Genomic DNA, 19,988 nt, shown 5'->3' on the forward strand with positions numbered 1-19,988 from the left:
GGCCGACAGGGCTCGCATTTACAATGATCTCGGTGTGCCAATTGGGGTCAATGTAGGCCAGCCGTTTTGCTTCTGCGAGCGCGTTCTTGATACCAACAAAAAATTTCTGACATTCTTCCGTCCACTCAAAGGTGGAGTCTTTTTGTAGAAGCCGTTGGAGTGGTTCAGTCTGTGAGGCATAGTGCAGAAGGTATCTGGCACAGTAGCCGGCCATGCCCAAAAATAAATGTGCATCTGCCACCTGGGCAGGGGCCGCTAGGTTTGCGATAGTGCTGACTTTATCAGGGTCTGGGGCCATTCCTGCATCCGAGAACATATGCCGGAAGAATCTCAATTTCTTCTTGTTGATGTTGTATTTGGCTAGGTTAAAGGTTAACCCAGCTTCCTGTAGGACATGTCTCCAGCAACGCCTGGTCGTGCTCCTCCTGGTCGTGCTCCTCCTGGGAAGTCCCATAACCAGAATGTCATCGCTGTAATTCAGTGCCGACTTGATGGGAAGGATCACCTGGCGGATAACCTCCTGAAATTTCTCTGCTGCAGAGGAGATACCAAAATGTAACCTCTTGTACTGAAAAAGTATGTGTGTCGAGAAGTTCATGATGACCCTGGAGTTGGGGTGCAGCTCCAACTGTTTGTAGCCCCGATTGAGGTCAAGCATTGAAAAAGTGGTGGCTCTATTTAGCTGCACAATCATGCCCTCAATACTGGGGCCAGGATGGCGCTCTCATTGGATGGCAGTGTTAGCGACTCTCATGTCAATACAAAGTCTTATCTTGCCACCTTCTTTAGGGACCAACACTAGCCGGGAGATCCATGGTGTGGGCCCTGTGGCTCACTCAATGATGTAATTATGCAGTAGTTGTTCCAATTCATGTGATATTGCTTCTTGGAGGTGGGAACCCACTCTGCGCGGGTGTTTTGGCACAGGCCTGATTGCGTTGTAAATGTGCAGTTTAATGATTTTCCCTCAAGTTTGCCCAGTCCCTTGAATAGCAGTGGAAACCTGGCCTGGTTGGTGTCCTTGGTTGAGGGGTGTCATGGTTATCGTGTAGACTGAGTCTCCCAGGTTCTGCGCGCTCCTGGTGGACTGGACGAAATTGCTGTCCTTATAGTGGATGTCAATAAGATCCATTTGGTTTGCTGTTTTGTAGCTAAGTAGGCAGCTCCCTTTCATGGGGCTGCGAATTACGTGGATCATGGCCTCCGTCGACCGCCGTCTGTGCATTAGTGTGTACTGAAACTGACCAACAGATTGTAGTGGGCGGCAGGCACCCCAATTGGAAGATCCTCGCCATTGACCTGGACAAGGTGTTTCTGTCAGCCATCTGCAGGAATTCCTGCTCCCCCATGATGTTCACGGTCACTCCTGTATCTATAAGGAAACTGAATTTTGTCCCTGATGTTAACAGCCACTTTTGGTGCTTCCTCCACCTCCCGGCTGTTCTGTATCAAGTTGACATATTCATCCAGGTACTCTTGGTTGGACTGGTATCCAATGTATTCATCTGCTGGATTAATGGCATGTCCGTGATATGGGTATGGAGGGTCCTCGTACTCATCTCCATAGCGTGTGTATTGGGAGGGTTGGTCTTCCCATTGAGTTTATCCGTCATCTGGCAACTCCTCAACTGCCCTCATGTAGTTTCGAGGACCAGATGTATACGCTGGCTGCGGCCTGCCTCTGTTTTGCAGGGAGGGATACGTTCTGTTGCCCTGCCTCCATGTGTTTGCAGGGAATGCTCTCAGGGTCGGCAACAGTCTGCCTTCTCGACAGATGACTTGGAAATGGCCTTCTCTGCCACAGTTCAAACATTATTGCGTGAGTGCAGGGAATGTGCCTGTGTGCAGGAAAGCTAACCCGCATCTGTAGCATAGTCTCTGGGCCCTGCTTGGTTGTCTGTTGGGTGGTTGGGTCGGCTTGTAAACTGTATCCGGTCTACTGGTTTCTGTGCCTGTATCGCTGCTATTAGTTCTCCCTTGTTTTGTTTCTTGGTTGGGGTGTTTTCCATAGCTGCCGCTTGCCCATCAACTTTTTCGTAAATTCTGGCCATCTCTAGGACCTCATCTATGGGAAGAGGTTTCTTCAGAAGTTGTTTTCTGAAATTGGGGGAGATACACCCTTCGGTTACATGGAGCCTGGTGGCCTCATCATGGGAGAACGGAGAGAATTGGAAGTCTACTGACTTTTGGCATAGCCACGTTATGAATTAGTCAATGGTCTCTTTTGCCTGTTGCGTACATTGGTTGAAAACATATCGTTCAAAATCTCAGTTGGGTTGAATTACAAGATTTTGTTTAGTGCTTCAATTAAGTTTTTGTATGTGTTTCTTTCTCCTTGAGGAATTGTTTTTATGATGGCCTTCATCTCTTTCCATGTGAGGTTTGGTGAGGGAAGGTGATTTTTCTTCCCCCGCTGCCTTAACAAAGTCCTCTACCCATTCCACCCACCTCAGGCCTTTGTCACTCTGAGGGATCAAAGTGAAAGAGAGCGGCCTCCGGAGGAAAGCCACTCTGGATGTGGATGTCATGGTGACCTGTTGTGCCTCTGTGGGTTGTTCAGCCTGATCCGTCTCGGGTGTTGGCTTGGCTCACAGTACCCCGCCACGCTGGTTCTGTCGTAAATGTGGTGGAGACAACCTCCAGATGTTACCACACTCTATCACTGTCCCTCTTTAGTATTGGGTAAAATGTTTAGCTCTCCACCAATGTATTTCTGCTGTAACAGATATACCCTATTTATGGAATGGATCGGAGGGGTGCTCACTTTACATATAACATGCAGGTGTCTGCATATACGTGCGGTTCTCTTCTAGTGGATTCACTTTCAGCCCACTCAGTTCTGTAGTACACTGACTGGTGATTGTGTGTCTCTAGTACCTGAGAGCTGCTTTTCTGCGGGTGCTGGCAGACAGGCGGCGTCGCAGCAGGATTGCGTCATGAGTGAGGACGCCCACCTGTGGATGCTCTTAAGAGCCCCATCATTCTTAGTTTGTAGTCCTTTTCCAGTCCCTTTTAAATTCCCTCCAATCCCAGTTTGTAGTTCCCCATTCCATTTGAGATGCCTGATTAATCCCACTAAGTAGTCCTCCTCCAGCCCCTTCTGAATACCCGTCAATCCATGTCTGTAGTTCTTGTACAGCACCCTCTAAATTCCCTCCAATCCTAGTTTGTAGTTGCCCATTCCATTAGAAATGCCCGATCAATCCCACTATGTAATTATCCTTCAGTCCCTTCTGAATACCCCTCAATCCCTGTCTGTATTTCTTGAACAGCCCCTTCTAAATTCCCCTCAATCACAGATTTTAGGTCTCCTCCAGTCCGTTCTATTGTCACTCTGTTGGCTGCCAAAGAGAACCCCACCTAGCCTATGCTTGACCCAATCACATTTTGTAGGCTAGCTCCCCTCCCGCGGTTCCTCTAACCCATCCCAATATGCTCTGGCCGCCATGTAATCCACCATTCCTATTTCTAGGCAATTTGCATTTTATCCTAAACTCCTACATACCAGTTTGCAAACTTTCTTTAATCAACCCTAAGTTTCCCCAATTTCACTTTGTTGAATTGTTCCAATCCTTGGAAAATGTGATGCAATCTCAATTCGTAGACCTCTTCCAGGTCCCTTTGAAGTCCCCCAATACCAGTTTGGGCACCGCAACACCTATCCCCTGCTCGGCTGTTTTGTCTTCCAGCAGTTGGCCCTGGAGCTCTCCAGCCTGCTGTGAGAGCAGAAACCTGAGGCTAGATGATGCTTACTGGTCAGGGATGGGCTCCGGAGTCAGCAGCTGGTCTTCGTCCTCCTTGTTGAATAATGAAGCCATTGTCCTCCAACCCTTGGCCCCTGCGCCCTGCACCTGCGGACAGAAGGATGGCAGCATTAGAAAGACTATGAAAGGTGATTCATGCCCTCATCCATAGTTCAACAAATGGCTTCATAAGAGTCCCACTACACAGTAGTCTGCTTCACCCCTGTCTGCACCTGACTCCCAGACCGCACACGAGACAGTACAATTTCAGCTATGTCAAACTAATTGTATTCTGCAGTCTGTAGCATACTACAAAGGACACAGTGTGTGTGATTTTCTTAAAGTCAGCTAACCCAACACAGCAAACATACAGGGAATATAGTGCATGTAAAGTGTAGCCATCCCAACTCCAAAGAGCCTATGATTGTAATTAGAAATAGCAAATGCTATTGCCTTTGAATATTTAATTAAATCTGCTTGCCCCCTCCTCAAATAGTCTAAGCCTGGAGAGGAATAGAAATGGCCAATGCTATTGACCTAGAACATTTAAAGAAATCAACTTCTCCCTATCGCAAACAGACTAAGACCGGAATTAGAAATAGCAATTTATATTGTACTTGAATAATTAGAGAACTCCCCCAGACACCTTTCTCAAATATCCCAGTGGTGGAATTGGAAAGAACAAATGATATACTGCTAGAATATATAAATTCATCTAGTTGTCTCCGTTCCCAATTATTTTAAGAGTGTAATTAGAAATTGTACATGATATTATCTTCTAATACTTTTATAAATCTGCCTGACCAAGTGGATTTCCAGTCCATAGCTTCATTTCTGTGATATTTGGGGATCATGGCAGCTACACACCCAAATATATTTGCAAGTTCTATACTTTTCTGTCCCTAAATCCTGGTCTAAATACAAGTATGCGCTCCTTTGAAATTCTTTTGTATACAAGAATCCTGGCTTACCTCTCCTATCCACTTAGATGGATTTATATGTAAACATCAGTTAGCCAAAAATACAGCAAGAGGTAGACCCTCAGGAGGTCTTATTATTGGTATTAGCACTTCAATAGGAATGGTGATACTTGAATGCTGTGACATATCTGTAGGTTCAATAATGGTAGTTCCTGAGTTTTCACATGAGACTGGGGCTTTTCATATTCTGATCATTAACATTTACTGGAACCCAATTGCAGACATTGCAAAAATGATCCACCTAATTCAGGGATGCGTGACTAACATGACAACCAAATTCAAAGGACTGTTTATTTTGGTGGCAGGAGATTTTAATGCAGAAATTAACCAATTAATTGATACGATAAAAAATTATGGCTCCAGTACGACTGTATATTCTGCTAATGATCAGAAAAATGAAGGTACTCCATATGATGCTAATAGAAAGCTGGTTCAAGGCGTTATTTGGAACAACCTGTTTAGAAGTTGGGATCTTTTCCACGTAAATATGTCTTTCAATTCTGACATTAACGTATTTACCTGGACCAATGGTCATAAAAACTCTTGTATAGATCTTATATTCATGTCCAAAAAACTGCTAGATGCATGTACAAAATTTGAAGTTGTGGATTCGAAAATGAGTGATCATACATTTTTGGAACTTACTGTATGCTGGAGATCAAGTAGGACTCTTAGAGAAGAAATGAACTAAACCCTAAAAATCAACCTAAGCAGTAACAGAATTACATGGCATCCGGGAAATGGGGTTAAGCTCAATAGTACCTTCCTGCGTGAATATCACAATAATATGTGGGACAAAAGATACTGCTTGTTTAGGGCTGACTCCTTTCCCGGTTACCTGAAATCAATGATAGAATCCTCGAGTGTAACTATAGCGAAATGTGAGCCTCAGATCCCCCGAGCTCACTCTTATGACCCTTTAATTAGGGCTATGAAAAATTGGGCCAACCGTAACTTAAGAAGGATTCTTAAGGCTGATTTAGAATGGTCACTAAAACAAAAACTCACCGCTCGAACAAAACAAAAAAAGAAAAATTGGGTGAAGAATCATAAAGCTAATATGCATCAAGCAGACAGTGAAGCAATGATGAAAGCCCTAAAACAAACCTCTGGGCGTCAATTTTGGTCTCTTATTAATCATCTAGAAAACCCTGAGGTTGCCACTCAATCCAACTGTATCCTAGAAAGTACTTGGACTGCTCATTTCTCTTCTTTATATAGAAGGGGATATGTAAGATCAAAGACATTAGAGGAACTAAAAACCCATTCCTGGGACTGTGATTTCTCTATTTCCGACATTGAATTGCAGATTAGGTCCTCCAGTTCCTCCAGATCGCCGGGCCCTAACGGGTTATCAAATGTGGTCTTGAAGATGAATCCGGAGGTATGGGCGAAAGGGCTCTTTCTACTATTTTCAGACATTAAAGTGACTCAAACTATCCCCTCTTCTTGGAACATCTCCTATATCATCCCAATGTACAAGAAAGGGGATAGAACTCTTCCCATAGACTATCGCCCGATAGTGTTAATGGATACTGATTCTAAAATCTTTGCAGGTATGGTCCTCAAACATATAGTTGATTGGACTGAATCAGGAAATATCCTCTCTAATAAACAATTTGGCTTCCGTAAAGGCATGGGCACAGAAATTGGTGCACTTTTATTTACTTTCCTATTGGAAAAAGCATGTAAGTCTTCGGCCCCACTCATTTATATAGTGGCAGTTGATCTCTCTTTGGCCTTCGAAAAATTAGACCGTGCATTATTGTGGAATAAGTTGTTTCAACTTGGGATGCCTTGGGGTATCCTTACCGTATTAATTCATCTACACGAGGGGACCCTAATTCAAGTCCACCTAAATTTACAGGGAGATCTTTCAAGTCCAATACCTACTGCAAATGGACTTCGTCACGGGTGTCTCTTTGCACCAACCCTTTTTAATCTCTATGCTCGATGCTTGGATGACTCTAGAAGCCAACTTTTTGATATCGCCAAAAATTGAGGGCTGCATTACAAATTGGTGTGCATATGCAGACGATTTCTTGTTAATAGATGGTTCTCTGATAGGTCTTCAACTTAAGCTACTGGCTTTCGAAAGCTACACCAAAGAAAATGGTCTTATAGAAAATGTGAACAAAACAGTCATAATGACTTTAACCAATTGTAAAAATAAAATCTCATTTAGATGGCATTTAAACATCATTACACTTCCGAGAATTAGATCTATGCTGTATTCGGTCTTTGACTGTCATAGGAAAAATCTATACCGTAATTGTATAGACTTCCCAACTTGATTTCACAGATGAAAAAGGTGGCTAACAAATATTGCAAGTATTCACTTATTCCACTTTTGAGATTTTATAAATTAAAAGTGGTTCCAAAATTGCTCTATGGGTTGTACATCTTACCCTTTTATTCTCCTTCTCTTTTGAAGGAACTGGAAAGTAAAATCTGACATAAACTCATTTACTATTTGCTTAAAAGTGGGCCCCTTAATACTCTGTGCGATTTGAGTTGGGACTTCTATCTCTTGAATGTATGACTCAGTGGAGAAGACTAGCACTTTATAGGAATTTGATCCTGGCTGCTCCAAATAACCTCCTTGCATCTCTAGGAGACAAACTAAAAAGGGGTTGTTCTGATTCAACCTGGCTTCTGACACTACAAATACAATGTCTTAAACTACTTGAAGAAACAGGCCTAAAGTATGAGACTTTGATTACAAACCCGACTAAATCAAGCAATTATTGCAATACATTGATTGGAATTACACAGTGGAATCAGTACGAGCCTCAAAAATCTATTTCCAGCTTGTCCCCCATGGTAAACTAATCGGAACTCGGGAAACATATTTAATGAAATTCCCAGATCCCACTTTTTTCGCATCACATATCGAAGATTTAGGTTTAACGTGTTATTGACAGGGGAGGTAAAATAAATTAGAGATGGGTTGTGCATACATCTACCTTGTAGATTCTGCAAACACCCGTCTGTAATTGAAACATTGAAACATCTTTTGCTGGAATGTGTTATTTTGAAACCTCAAAGGATCATAGCATTCATCCATTTTGTTCCTGATCCTGATGCTGTCAATCGTGAGATGTTATGGTGGGAGATGCTCCATGGAAAAGCAATAGCTTTAAAAATAGCCATAGTCAGATTTTTGACACAAATATGTGGTTTGGGACAGATTGCACTCCATGAAATATAGATTAGCTCCATGCCTTGGTGTAAGCTAACCCAAGCAGCTGGAACTACATTGGACAAGATGAGTGTATAATATGTGTCAAATTCTATTTTACAAGATGAACTATCGTTGATGGATTATGTATTTTTATCTCGAATTTTTAATTGACTGAGGCTATTGTATGTCTTGTATTTTCTTTATTTGAAATTTAAGTGTTGTTATTGTTTTTCCGTTTTGTAAAGGAAATCTTATATATTCCGTTTGACCTGAAATCTATATTTAAATAGAATTGGTTTATGTGATAGTCTGTAATCATTTAAGTTATGTTTCTCTTCTTTCTTTCCTTGGTCTTTGAAGTAAATAATGTTTGTAAAGGTTTATTTTTTTAACCAAAACAAAATACATTTTTTTTTTAAAGTATACATTTTATTTTGTGTGCGTGGTAATGAATGCATATTTATCTATGATCACTGTAATAATCAGTATGAAGTACCAGTGATCCCTCTTTGCATGACACCCAGCGAAGATGGGCTGATCTGCCAACACCTGCAGGAAGAGGGGCAACAGTGTGAGTAATGCATATGGGGAGCGAGTATCCAGGTCGATGATACCTACTAATAGGAGCGAGCAATGCAGCTAGCACCTATGTGCAGTTGCACAAGGCGGGAGGAATACAACACCTGGACATCAAAGATTAATAACATAGTCTTTCTTATCCCCTGCAGTATATTATGATAAAAGCCTTGGCTAAGAATCAAAACAAGAAGTCCCCATTATTCGTAAGAAATGCCTTCCTTCTTGCCAAACCCTATCTCAAGTTACCTCGAGCTCCCTGGTTTGAAGACCCCCAAAAGGTGCATTCCCTATTTCTGAGTATCTTTCAAATCACAGGACCTATGCAGAGGAGCCCTTTGATTTAAGGTAAGCGCAAGACAATCACGTTTTATATTGGGACCCGCCTCCCCCTGCTCTTCTGCCTGCCTTGGATTTACTGTGTTGTTCTGGCTTTAAAGAACCTGAGAGTTGACGCTTCTTTACTTGGCACTCAGCGCAAGGGCATGGGATAATCCTACCGGATGTAAGCGTTGTGCAAAACAACACTAAATAGGTGTTTCTATAACCAACACATGTCAGGATGGGATATAAAGACATCTGGAGTAACCCTATTCCAAAGGACCTAATGTCCTGAGTCGCAAAAGTCCAATTCCCTGATCTAAATCTCAAATTCCCAGGTTGACTGCAATCAATACAGTGCCCTTCAAGTCACTTGCATTCTCTGGGTGGTTTATTGTTGCCCCAATATATTTCTTTTGCTTTGCGGATGTCTTGATTTGGGTGTCTTTTGATGTCTTCGTCTTCAACTGTCTCTTTGATGTGGCCTTACATTGCTTCCTGGATAATGAGAGGGCTTTGAATCTGCTACTGAGAAAGACCTGTATCACCCCACTCTTGCCTTTTGGGTTTCTCTGCTGTGTTACCTGGACAAGACTGCTTTGTACATCTCTTTACTTAGAGGCGTCTCTAGAAATGTAAAGGCAGGTACTCCGCCCACCAGGCTACTTTTGTGTTGGATTATCTCTTCCTTAGTTGGGTTCTCAAAGGTCTGCAAAACTCTTAAACTGAGCTAGTGCCCCATGCTGACTTCTCCTGGTATGCCTAACCCAAGGCCTGGCCCATGCCAACGTATGGGCCGAGGTTCTCAGCAGCCCTCCTAATCTATCATGTCATTCGATCTTGACCTCTAATATGTCAGGGGTCATCTGGCCAAGCCATCTCCTATCTCTGCTTGTATTGAGTTGGCCTTCTTGGCTTTTTCGACAGAGGTTCTGACTTGCTCATTTTTCTTCTCCTTTTCCACTAACTTTCCCACTTTTCTCTCCCTGGAGTGCTGTCCTCACACCCACAGCGTGGGGAGGTTTCGGCCTCCTTTAGGCACTGATAAAGTAAGCAAAGCAATGAGGGATCTAATTTAGGGGCCAGTTTTGGCTGTCCTAAAATCTCCAGGAACAGTTCCTACACGGACATTTCTGTTGTGCTGCATCTCCCTTCATAAAAGCAGCCATGGGCGCGGAGAGATGCGAGGAGCGTGTGTGAGTGTGTGGTCTTGGTGATCCTAGATTATTCAGGAACAGTTCCTACATGTTCAGTTTTGTTGTACTGCCTTAAAAAATGCAGCCGGGGCCCAGGGCTGCAGAGCACCGCACTGAGTGCGAGCGAGTGTGCAGTTTTGGCGATCCTAGAAACTTCTGGAACAGTTCCTACATGGACCGCTCTGTACTGCCTTAAAAAATGCACCCGGGGGCCGCACTGAGTGCGAGCGAGTGTGTGGTTTTGGCGATGCTAGAATCTTCTGGAATAGTTCCTACATGAACCGTTCTGTTGTACTGCCTTAAGAAATGCAGCCGGGGCCGCACTGAGTGGCAGCGGGTGTGCGGTTTTGGCGGTCTGGGTCGGGTCGAGCTGTCAAGGTGGAAGATGTATGTCACAAATAGAAATATTCTACTTGATTGAATTTTATTTTTTAATCTTTGTACTTTTTTGCTGTGTCGGTCGGAAGTGAATTGAAGAATGCACACCTTATGAGGCAAAACCACGGTAACCTCGACTTCTCCTTTACAAGCCCCTATTTCCTCTGGCAATACATACTCTGAGCTCCCCAAAATGTTTGCACTCAACAGTATTGGGGGAATTCCCCTGTGCCTGTCACTTAACATATCAAATCTAAATCCCAAACTACAGGAAGAGTTACAGGAAGAGCTGTTCAAGGGAAAATGGCAGCTTTCCTGCAGAACGTGGGTGACTCTTCTATTTTGGGGTAATTTAGACTGCTGTACAATCCCAATAGAGGGGGCAGAGGTTTCTGAGCTTCTTCAACTAATGTAAATGACCAGATCTTGTTGATAAATTGCACGCAAGTGCGGCTAATCCTGTACCACATCCTCAACAAGGGCTGACAGCCTTTCATGTCTCTCATATGATATAACTCTTCTATATCACTTGACCCTTCCAGGTTCTCCTGTGAAACCTCTGCATCGCAGTTGCACTGTCCGCTGCTCACTGAGGCCTTAGGCGAGCAAACGACACAGGGCCAGCCTGTGCTAATGCTGAATCCATGTGTTCCATGTGACACCGGAAAAGGAAGAAATGGATTCAAGATTCTAAAAATGAAGGGGACACTTCCCAGCCGAATATCTCACACGGAAACACATTGTAGAAATAAAAGAAGAGCACTACCACGAGAAAGGAATAAATAACATGCCTACACTCTCTTTCGTAAAAAAGTAAACACCTCACTGTTCAACAAATATCAGTAACTAAGATGCTGACTGCCCTACCTACCCTGAATTGACTCTTGATCTGTGTTGCAATGTAATCACCTTACTGTTAAAATTCACAATCTATGATACCATGTAACAACATACTGTTTCTATCTAATCCTAACTATGTACTTTAGCGCCATGATACCTCCGGTCCTGTCCGCTACCAACAAGTATGTAAAATTAAAATTAAAATAAATAAATGAACATATTTGGATCTACTAACAAAGGCGGTGCACTTATCTTAAAATGAAAAACATAAAAGAAGATGGGAATACCAGACTTTTTCACAAGGGGCTAGCCCTGAACAAGAATAAGACTATGAGAGCATTTTGATAAAAAGCAAAACTAATGGACAATCTATACTCTAATCTTTAGAACGTTGGCACACACACTCATCCAAATATCTGCTTTACTATGTAATGGTCTTAGGTGAGGCAATCAGACAAGTGACTCTAACGTGGCAATCAGACAAGTGACTCTAACATAGCAATCAGACAAGTGACTCTAACTTGGCAATCAGACAAGTGACTCTAACTTGGAAATCTCACAAGTGACTCTAACTTGGAAATCTCACAAGTGACTATAACTTGGCAATCACATGCGTGACTCTAACTTGGTAATCACAAAAGTGACTCTAACTTGCCAGTCAGACAAGCGACTCTAACTTGGAGATCACACAAGCGACTCTAATTTAGCAATCAGACAAGTGACTCTAACTTGGCAGTCAGACAAGTGACTCTAACTTGGCAATCACACAAGTGACTCTAACTTGGAAATCACACAAGTTACTCTAACTTGCCAGTCAGACAAGTGACTCTAACTTGAAAATCACACAAGTGACTCTAACTTGACAATCAGACAAGTAACTTGGCAGTCAGACACGTGACTCTAATTTAGCAATCAGACAAGCAACTCTAACTTGGCAATCAGACAAGCAACTCTAATTTGGCAATCAAACAAGTGACTCTAATTTGGCAGTCAGACAAGTGACTCTAACTTGGCAATCAGACAAGTGACTCTAACTTGGCAGTCAGACAAGTGACTCTAACTTGGCAATCAGACAAGCAACTCTAATTTGGCAATCAGACAAGCGACTCTAACTTGGCAATCAGACAAGTGACTCTAATTTGGCAGTCAGACAAGTGACTCTAACTTGGCAATCAGACACGCAACTCTAATTTGGCAATCAGACAAGCGACTCTAACTTGGAAATCCGACAGGTGACTCTAATTTGGCAGTCAGACAAGTGATTCTAACTTGGCAGTCATACAAGTGACTATAACTTGGCAGTTTGCGACAGTTTCAATCACTAATTTGTCCAGTGAAGCGACTATACAAATATCTTCGGTGCCCTCTTATTACAACGTATATGATTGCTCCATTAAAGACACATTTATACAATGTTTGAAGGAAAAATTGACTCTTCTTACATGGGCATCATGCAAAATTACTCTAAACCCAGAATTTAAAAAGGACTAAAATCCACTTATCAAACTTACCCTGTACTTTCAGTTACTGCTGGGAAATGTCAGACTTAATATTGCAAGTTCTGATGTCAATGTTGCATTGAGTAATTAGTTTCTTCTCTGGTCGAGCAGTTTCTCCCACGTATCCCAACCCATGTGGGAATGTTATCATATATATTACAAAAATTATCATTCATGTTGCATTATCCTTAAATTGAATCGGTTTTCTTGGCCATGGGTGTTTTATCACTTTCTCTTTTGTTACATTTTTATAACAACTGCGCACAAGAAACAGAAATATGTCTATTTCTAATGGGGATAACCTCCTTTGTGTGTCTTGTGACAGTAGGTCAGGTACGATTTTGCAATCTTTTAAATTAAGATTTCTCCAACCTGCAAATAATGGTTTTAGAGAAATCACTTTTGAAAGAGGAGTATCTTGCTCAAATATTAACCAACATTTTCATACTACAGTTTTAACTTGTGAAGCCACTGCCATTGCGTGTTAAAATGAACCTGTTATGGTCATTATATTTTTGTTTCTTTGTAACAGCTCCTGTCTGCCAATATTTATAGCTGGCTCATACACATTTTGGCAAAAACTCATTGAGCCAGGCCGGCTCACAGTGATTGACCCCTCACTGGAGTTGCCTACTGCCTAGGAATACCAGACGAAGCAACCAAACAGGTACATGAAGGCAAGTCCACAGCACGTAGCCAGTCCCCCGGCATAGGGGCTTATTGCATCTATGCCAGAAAGACCTATCTTGAATCTATGCCAGAAAGACCGCCTTGAATATTTGCCAGAAAGATCGTCTTGAATCTATGCCAGAAAGATCATCTTGAATCTATGCCAGAAAGATCGTCTTGAATCCATGCCAGAAAGACTGTCTTGAAAATATGCCAGAAAGATCGTCCTGAATCTATGCCAGAAAGATCATCTTGCATCTATGCCAGAAAGACCATCTTGAATCTATTCCAGAAAGATCGTCTTGAATCTATGCCAGAAAGACTGTCTAGAATCTATGCCAGAAAGATTGTCTTGCATCTATGCCAGAAAGATCATCTTGAATCTCTTTTGGGAGAGACACAGCTTGAAGAGAAGTCTAGAATGGTATTCAGACCAGCCTGGTCCTTCCTGTGCGATGAAAAAAAGTCTGTAGAAGAAACCCAATTTCAATTTTTCCTTGACGGCTCTGATGGTCAGATGTCTTTCTTCTCTAAAAATAAAGTGCTGAAGACTAGTTCGAAGAAGAGAAGATGAGAACGTGGCCTAGAGGGGAAGACAATTGATTTTCCTGTACCTTTTTAACTTCTCCTAGTGCATCATTCTGCATGTGTAAATCTGTCTGGTGCCACCTCTACTAGTCAAGACCGAGGTTAGGACTTCCTCCTTCCTCTGCAGTGGGCCCTCTGGAACTGGGACCTATGAGAATCCATAACCCCTTCTATGCAGGCATGAAAGGCTCACACAGATAACGGTACCTACTCTTCTGGATCATTTTACAAATCTCACTCATCTTTAGAGAGGTACGAGGGGATCCAGAATCAGTTCTGAGGGAGTCTGATGGTGAGGGACAGAAGGCTGCAGAATCCTTTGTGGACTTGGACAGGAGGGACAGCCTCAGGATGGGCAGGACAAAGAGGCTAGCATGTAGTACTACACAAAAGGGTCGACCTGCCTTCAAACATTTCAGATTGCAATGATTTAGATGCAATGAACATTTCAAATCCTCCAAGATATGGTCAGTAAGACATTATGAATTATGCATTTACTGAAAAAAGGGGAATTATCCAAACGCTGGACTAATATCATAGTGGCCTTTTTTCATTTGGCTACACATATAACTTTGCAATCATAAGTTGTAAAAACAAGAATAAATAAGGAACATTTTCAATCAAGTGAGTCAGTTTTCTCAAGAGTTCTACCAAAGAATCAAAAACAGCTGTGTGAAAACACGTGTATAAACAATAGTGAAAAAAGCCTGGCTACAACAGACCCTAAATTATTTTAGGCCAACTGTCCACTTAAAAGTGGACCAGCCCAAAAGTCCTTTGAACATTATTTTGTTATTATTCACCAATTCACTGTGGACTTTATATGGGCTGAAGAGTGTGTGGATATGTAACACCCACCCTTATTTGATGAATGCATTGAATACAAAAGTGCTTTTTTCACTATTGTGCCACTTGGATGCACCCCTGGCTTTGCTTCAATATATGTAGGGTTTTCACTTTGCAGAAGGCTATGGTTCTGTCCCTTTGCAACTGATATCCCACAGGTATGGAGGGAAAGGGAGGGTACATCGAAATACTTGTGTACCATTGAAAGTGGCAGAGGTGGCGGCGGAGCATGGTGAGATGGGCACTGTGCCACTTGGATGCACCCCTGGCTTTGCTTCAATATATGTAGGGTTTTCACTTTACAGAAGGCTATGGTTCTGTCCCTTTGCAACTGATATCCCACAGGTATGGAGGGAAAGGAGGGTACATCGAAATACTTGTGTACCATTGAAAGTGGCAGAGGTGGCGGCGGAGCATGGTGAGATGGGCACTGTGCCACTTGGATGCACCCCTGGCTTTGCTTCAATATATGTAGGGTATTCACTTTGCAGAAGGCTATGGTTCTGTCCCTTTGCGACTGACATCCCACAGGTATGGGGGGAAGGGGAGGGTACATAGAAGCACTTGTGTACCACTCAGAGCGATAGCAATGGATGCGTCTTACCTTCTGTGCCAGCTGGGACACCGACTGCATCCCTTCATCCATCGGAGATGAGGAGTCTGATTCCAGTATTTCTGGCTGATCCCTCTGGAAAGGAAATAACAGGAAATACCAAGAGTTCATGACCCGGAAAGCGTCAGGGCACACAATAGAAGCAAGTAAAAGTCACACACAGACAAAAGTTCCATAAGCAAGGTCGCAATTCTCAATACAGTTTAAGCATCAGGAGTCTAAAAAGAGTTATTAATGGACCGTGGCCCCAGCAAACTGCACGATTCACTTCTTACACACCTGGTCACACACGATGGTGCCGAATCGGCAAACAAGGCACGCTGTAAGACCAGTTTGGTGGTCTCGCAGCTGACCAGTGCTTCAAAAAGTGAGATATAGCAGGTGTTGCTAGGTCTGGAAAAGATCTGGGGCTATGCTAATATCAAGGCTGTCAGGACTCTAGGCTAGCTAGCCTTTTGGTTGTAGCCTCTGAGCGTCTATCTGGGGCTACAACCAAAAGACACAGGGCTATAGGCCCCTCAGCCCCCCCCCACACTCCTCAGCAACGCCTCTGGTCACGCTACATGCGAGCCTACAGCAAATAACCACGCACATGCTGGGGTTAGTGGTTAACAACTGGTGAGTGTCACGCCGCTCGCCCCTACTTATTTACGGCCTCTCGTACTGCGACACGCACCACAATGGTGACGTGTACTGGTCACCCCAGCAGGGCACACAAAAGGGGAGATGTGACATGCACACACAGTCACGTGTCAGCCTCGAGACGACCTGCTGGCCCTCCCACTCTCTGTTACATCATTTCCTGTTACTCCATTAAGCCAGTGGGTGAGTCTGTGATGTATAATTTGGGTGTGCATGGAGTTTTTACACCCATTAGCATGCTGGACGGGGGCGGTGGCGAATCGGATGCTGGGAAAGCAGGAGCTGTATTGTATGGTACAAGCCTGCGTTCTGAGCAGCCTATGTTCTACTTGCCAGCAGTCCCACTTCCCTTGCCCAGTCCTCCTTCCTTTCCTTGCCCTCCTCCTCCCCTCTTACCACCCGTGTAATTATATACACGGGTGCTAATAGTGTGTTTTAAATAAAAATAAAGAAACTTAGCTTTTCTGCATGGCGCGACACAGCGCAATGGCTCCCAAAGTCCATTTTCAATGATGATATCACAGTCATCAACATTGAAAACTGGCTGTGAACCACAACGCCGTGGCGGGACGTACAACAAAGGTATGCTTGTTTCTTTTTTTTGTACTACAATACACACCCATGGCACCCGCCTGGGCCCTTAACTTGGGCGGCGGCCGTTAACGACAGGGTCAGCCTGCCGCCTCGGGCAATATCGCCTCATTATTTTTAATCCAGTCATTCTATACCTCTCTCTTTTTTTAAGGCTCCTGGCCCGGCCCTTCCTTTATTTCCATAATATCTCTCCAATTGTACTCATTCTGTATCTTGGGCTGGCAACTCTTCCTCCCCTTTCTCACTATTCTATGGAGTCTCGCAGGGCTAAGTACTGCCCCTCTCCTTTTCTCCGTCTATACTATTCGTCTTTCAGATATCATCTGAGTCAGCTGGTCAGATAGCACAGTGAGATAAGCGCTTGCCCCTGATATCTGTTTGCAGCCTGCTGTGGGAGGTTTGAAACACGGCAGGGTCAACTCAGCCTTTCATCCTTCCGAGGTAGATAAATTGAGTACCACTCTGTGAGATAATAATGTCTTCTGTTATTTCAGCGCTCTGAGACTCATGTGGAGTGCAATATAAGAAATACATTATTATTATTATCTCTTCCAATGACTTGAGTTGTCAATTCAATTTTTTTTGTAGTATCTTATTTGTGTTTTATATAGCGCTTTAATCCAAAATGCTGCACATATGATCCAGAAGGGTACAATAAATGAAAATGTGCTTAACATGAAGACAAACTAACCGGACTGAAGTAGATAAGATCTCAAAGGGTCTCCGAACACAGAATAGATAGAGATGGAATGCTGGGAATGAGGAAGAACATTCTAATGCAAAGGAGCCAGCCAGGAAAATGAGCGAAAGGAGGACCAGGGACAGCAAGAAGAAATTGGGAATGAGAACGAAGCAAGCGAGAAGGGGTATAGAATGAGGCTAGCGAAGAAAGGTAATCAGGAACAAGGTCATAGATAGATTTAAAGAGAAGACACAAAAAATGTAATTTGATGCAAGACTGGAATGGAAGCTAGCCGAGAGACAGAAGAGAAGGGGAAATAGAGTCATGGGGGCTAGAAGACAGAGTAGGCCAATACAGGCTTTAAAGACAGATTTAAGGGGAGCTCAAATAATATGGGGAGACAAAAGGTGCTGAGAAGCAGTAGAATAAATGAGAATAAATTAACAAAGAAATCAAGAGTTTAGTGACTTCAAAAGTCAAGAAGGAGCGAGCCTTCCAGATATTGTAAAGGTGAAAACGGCAAGCTTGTGAAGATAGAGAAAGGTGATGTTTAAACGAGAGATCAGAGTCAAAGTAAAGTCCAAGATTACGAGTAGTAGAGGAAACAGATAATTCAGAAGGAGGAGATGAGATTAAGGTTGGAGGAAGAGGAGAGGATATTGCACTAGTAAGAAAGAAGAGTACCTCAGTTTTAGCAGTGTTGAGGACCAGAAAGTTAACCAACATCCAGGATTGTATAGCCAATAGACAAGTAGAGAGTTTGCTGTGAATTTAAGAGGAAAAAGATGAGAAAGACAGAAACAACTGGGTGTCATCAGCATAGAATTGATGGGAAGGACCTGAGGAAGAAATATTATCAGCTAGAGGACAGGTGTAGAGCGAAAATAGAAAGGGGCCGAGAACAGAACCTTGAGGGACACCATAGGTAAGTGAAAGTGTGGCAGAGGAGCACCCTGGCCAAGGAACTGAACACGTTCTTTGAGAGGGATAGGACCTGAACCAGAAGAGAACTGAGCCAGAGAAACCAATGGAAGACAAAGAGACTAGTAGAAGAGAATGATTGACAGTAAAAAAGCAGCAGATGAACCCCAAATCTTCTTTTGCTTTTCTTCTTTTTTTGATCCCATTCATGTCACAATGTGGGACTGTCTTTCTAATTAAAATACTGGATACACTCATAGTCATTACATCTCTATTCATATAAAATGGAAACTCCATGCCCTATAATTGCCTTTCACCTTAGCATATCTCTTTCCTCTGCCAGTCTTTTCTTTTCTTCATTTTTCAATCACTGCATCATCTTTGATCTCTCTCCATCTTTTTCTAATCACATTTCTTTTATGCCTACATCCGATCTGATGCAACTCTAGAGTATTTGAAAAATGTGTCCTTTTCTCACTCTTCAGGCCACTTCTAATTTGAAAATTGTCTTGCTCCACCTTCTTATTCAGTCTTCTCGATTATACTCTCTCACTTGATATTTACCTTTGCCATCCATCTACTGTTACTTCCAACACCCCCCCACAACTCTCCTTCCCTTGTTACTCGTCAGTCTTCTTCCTCTACTGTTCGGCTTCGATTCTGAAATCTTTGTATTGTATTCATAAGGGTTCACGCTCTTGCACCCCCTATATAGCCTGTCTGTCACTCTTTATTCTCCCTCTCGCATCTGGGCATCTTACCAGTCAGGATACCCCCCCCCCCTTGCTATCGAATTTAAAACCAGTAGTCCTGATGAATGTATATTGGAGCCCGGCCCATTCCACTTGGAAAGCTTTTTGGGAGATCTTGCAGATATACTAACCTCCGTAAAGATCACCTCTCCAGAGGATCACATCTTGGTTGTAGGTGATTTGATCTTGCATTGTATATGGGGCAGCTCTGATGGTTCGTATAATTTGGATGCCAGCGTGAATGGACAAAGATGGATGCATTTTTCAAAGACTGGGACCTTATCATCGCCAATGCAATGTGGTGGGGGATATCCCCCGCAAGAACATGGCAACATGGGCATTTATCCTCTACCATTGATTATATAGTTCTCTTTGTAAAACTCTTTGAGCACTGTTGTAACATTTGGTTTTAGCTCCTTAGCTGAAAATAACTCTAGGTATATGACCATGTTATCAGTAAATCATTCAGGGAATCGCTTGGTGAGATTTAAATGTAAAGGCTTGGTCCTAAATCGTAAACTAGAAGAATGGTTGCAGGCGACTGATTCAAGAAACATAACTAATATGTTGAACCCCATGAGCTTTGTCGACCTTTTGTCGGACTTCTATGCACCAGGTACATGTTCAGGCCTAAGATCTAAGTCGCATATGGATAAATATGATGCAGCGACCAGAGATCGAAAGAGTACTCTCCATATAGAGCTTCAACTTCTACTAAGAGAGGGCCTCACAGTAGAAATAGTCCTTTGGGGAAAGAAGGCCCTATTTAATCAATAAAGAAATTGGTCCAGGAGTAGAAAATATGACAGAAAGCGCAGAGATGGTTTATCCATGCTAAATGCAGTGATGGCGAGCAACTCCCAAAATATCTGGGGCCTAATTAACTCTCAAGCCCCTGAACAAGCAGCACTGCAATCAAACATAATTACAGAACAGGCATGGAGGGACTATTTCTCTCTGATCT

The 19,988-nt window shown here is 42.9% G+C and overlaps 1 protein-coding gene across 1 annotated transcript in view; it reads right to left on the bottom strand.

Moving 5' to 3' along the window:
- Window positions 1-19,988, bottom strand: part of C11H1orf232 (chromosome 11 C1orf232 homolog) — a 116,376-nt gene that overhangs the window by 16,822 nt on the left and 79,566 nt on the right. Inside the window, exons 2-3 of the mRNA XM_069622807.1 lie at window positions 15,425-15,508; window positions 3,754-3,851 (exon numbers count right to left, since the gene is read on the bottom strand). Coding sequence (XP_069478908.1) covers window positions 3,754-3,851; window positions 15,425-15,508 — 182 coding nt within the window. The remainder of the gene's footprint in view (window positions 1-3,753; window positions 3,852-15,424; window positions 15,509-19,988) is intronic.

The sequence above is a fragment of the Ambystoma mexicanum genome, chromosome 11 (genome assembly GCF_040938575.1).
Source record: "Ambystoma mexicanum isolate Mex_15411 chromosome 11, UKY_AmexF1_1, whole genome shotgun sequence".
Classification (NCBI taxonomy): Eukaryota; Metazoa; Chordata; class Amphibia; order Caudata; family Ambystomatidae; genus Ambystoma; species Ambystoma mexicanum.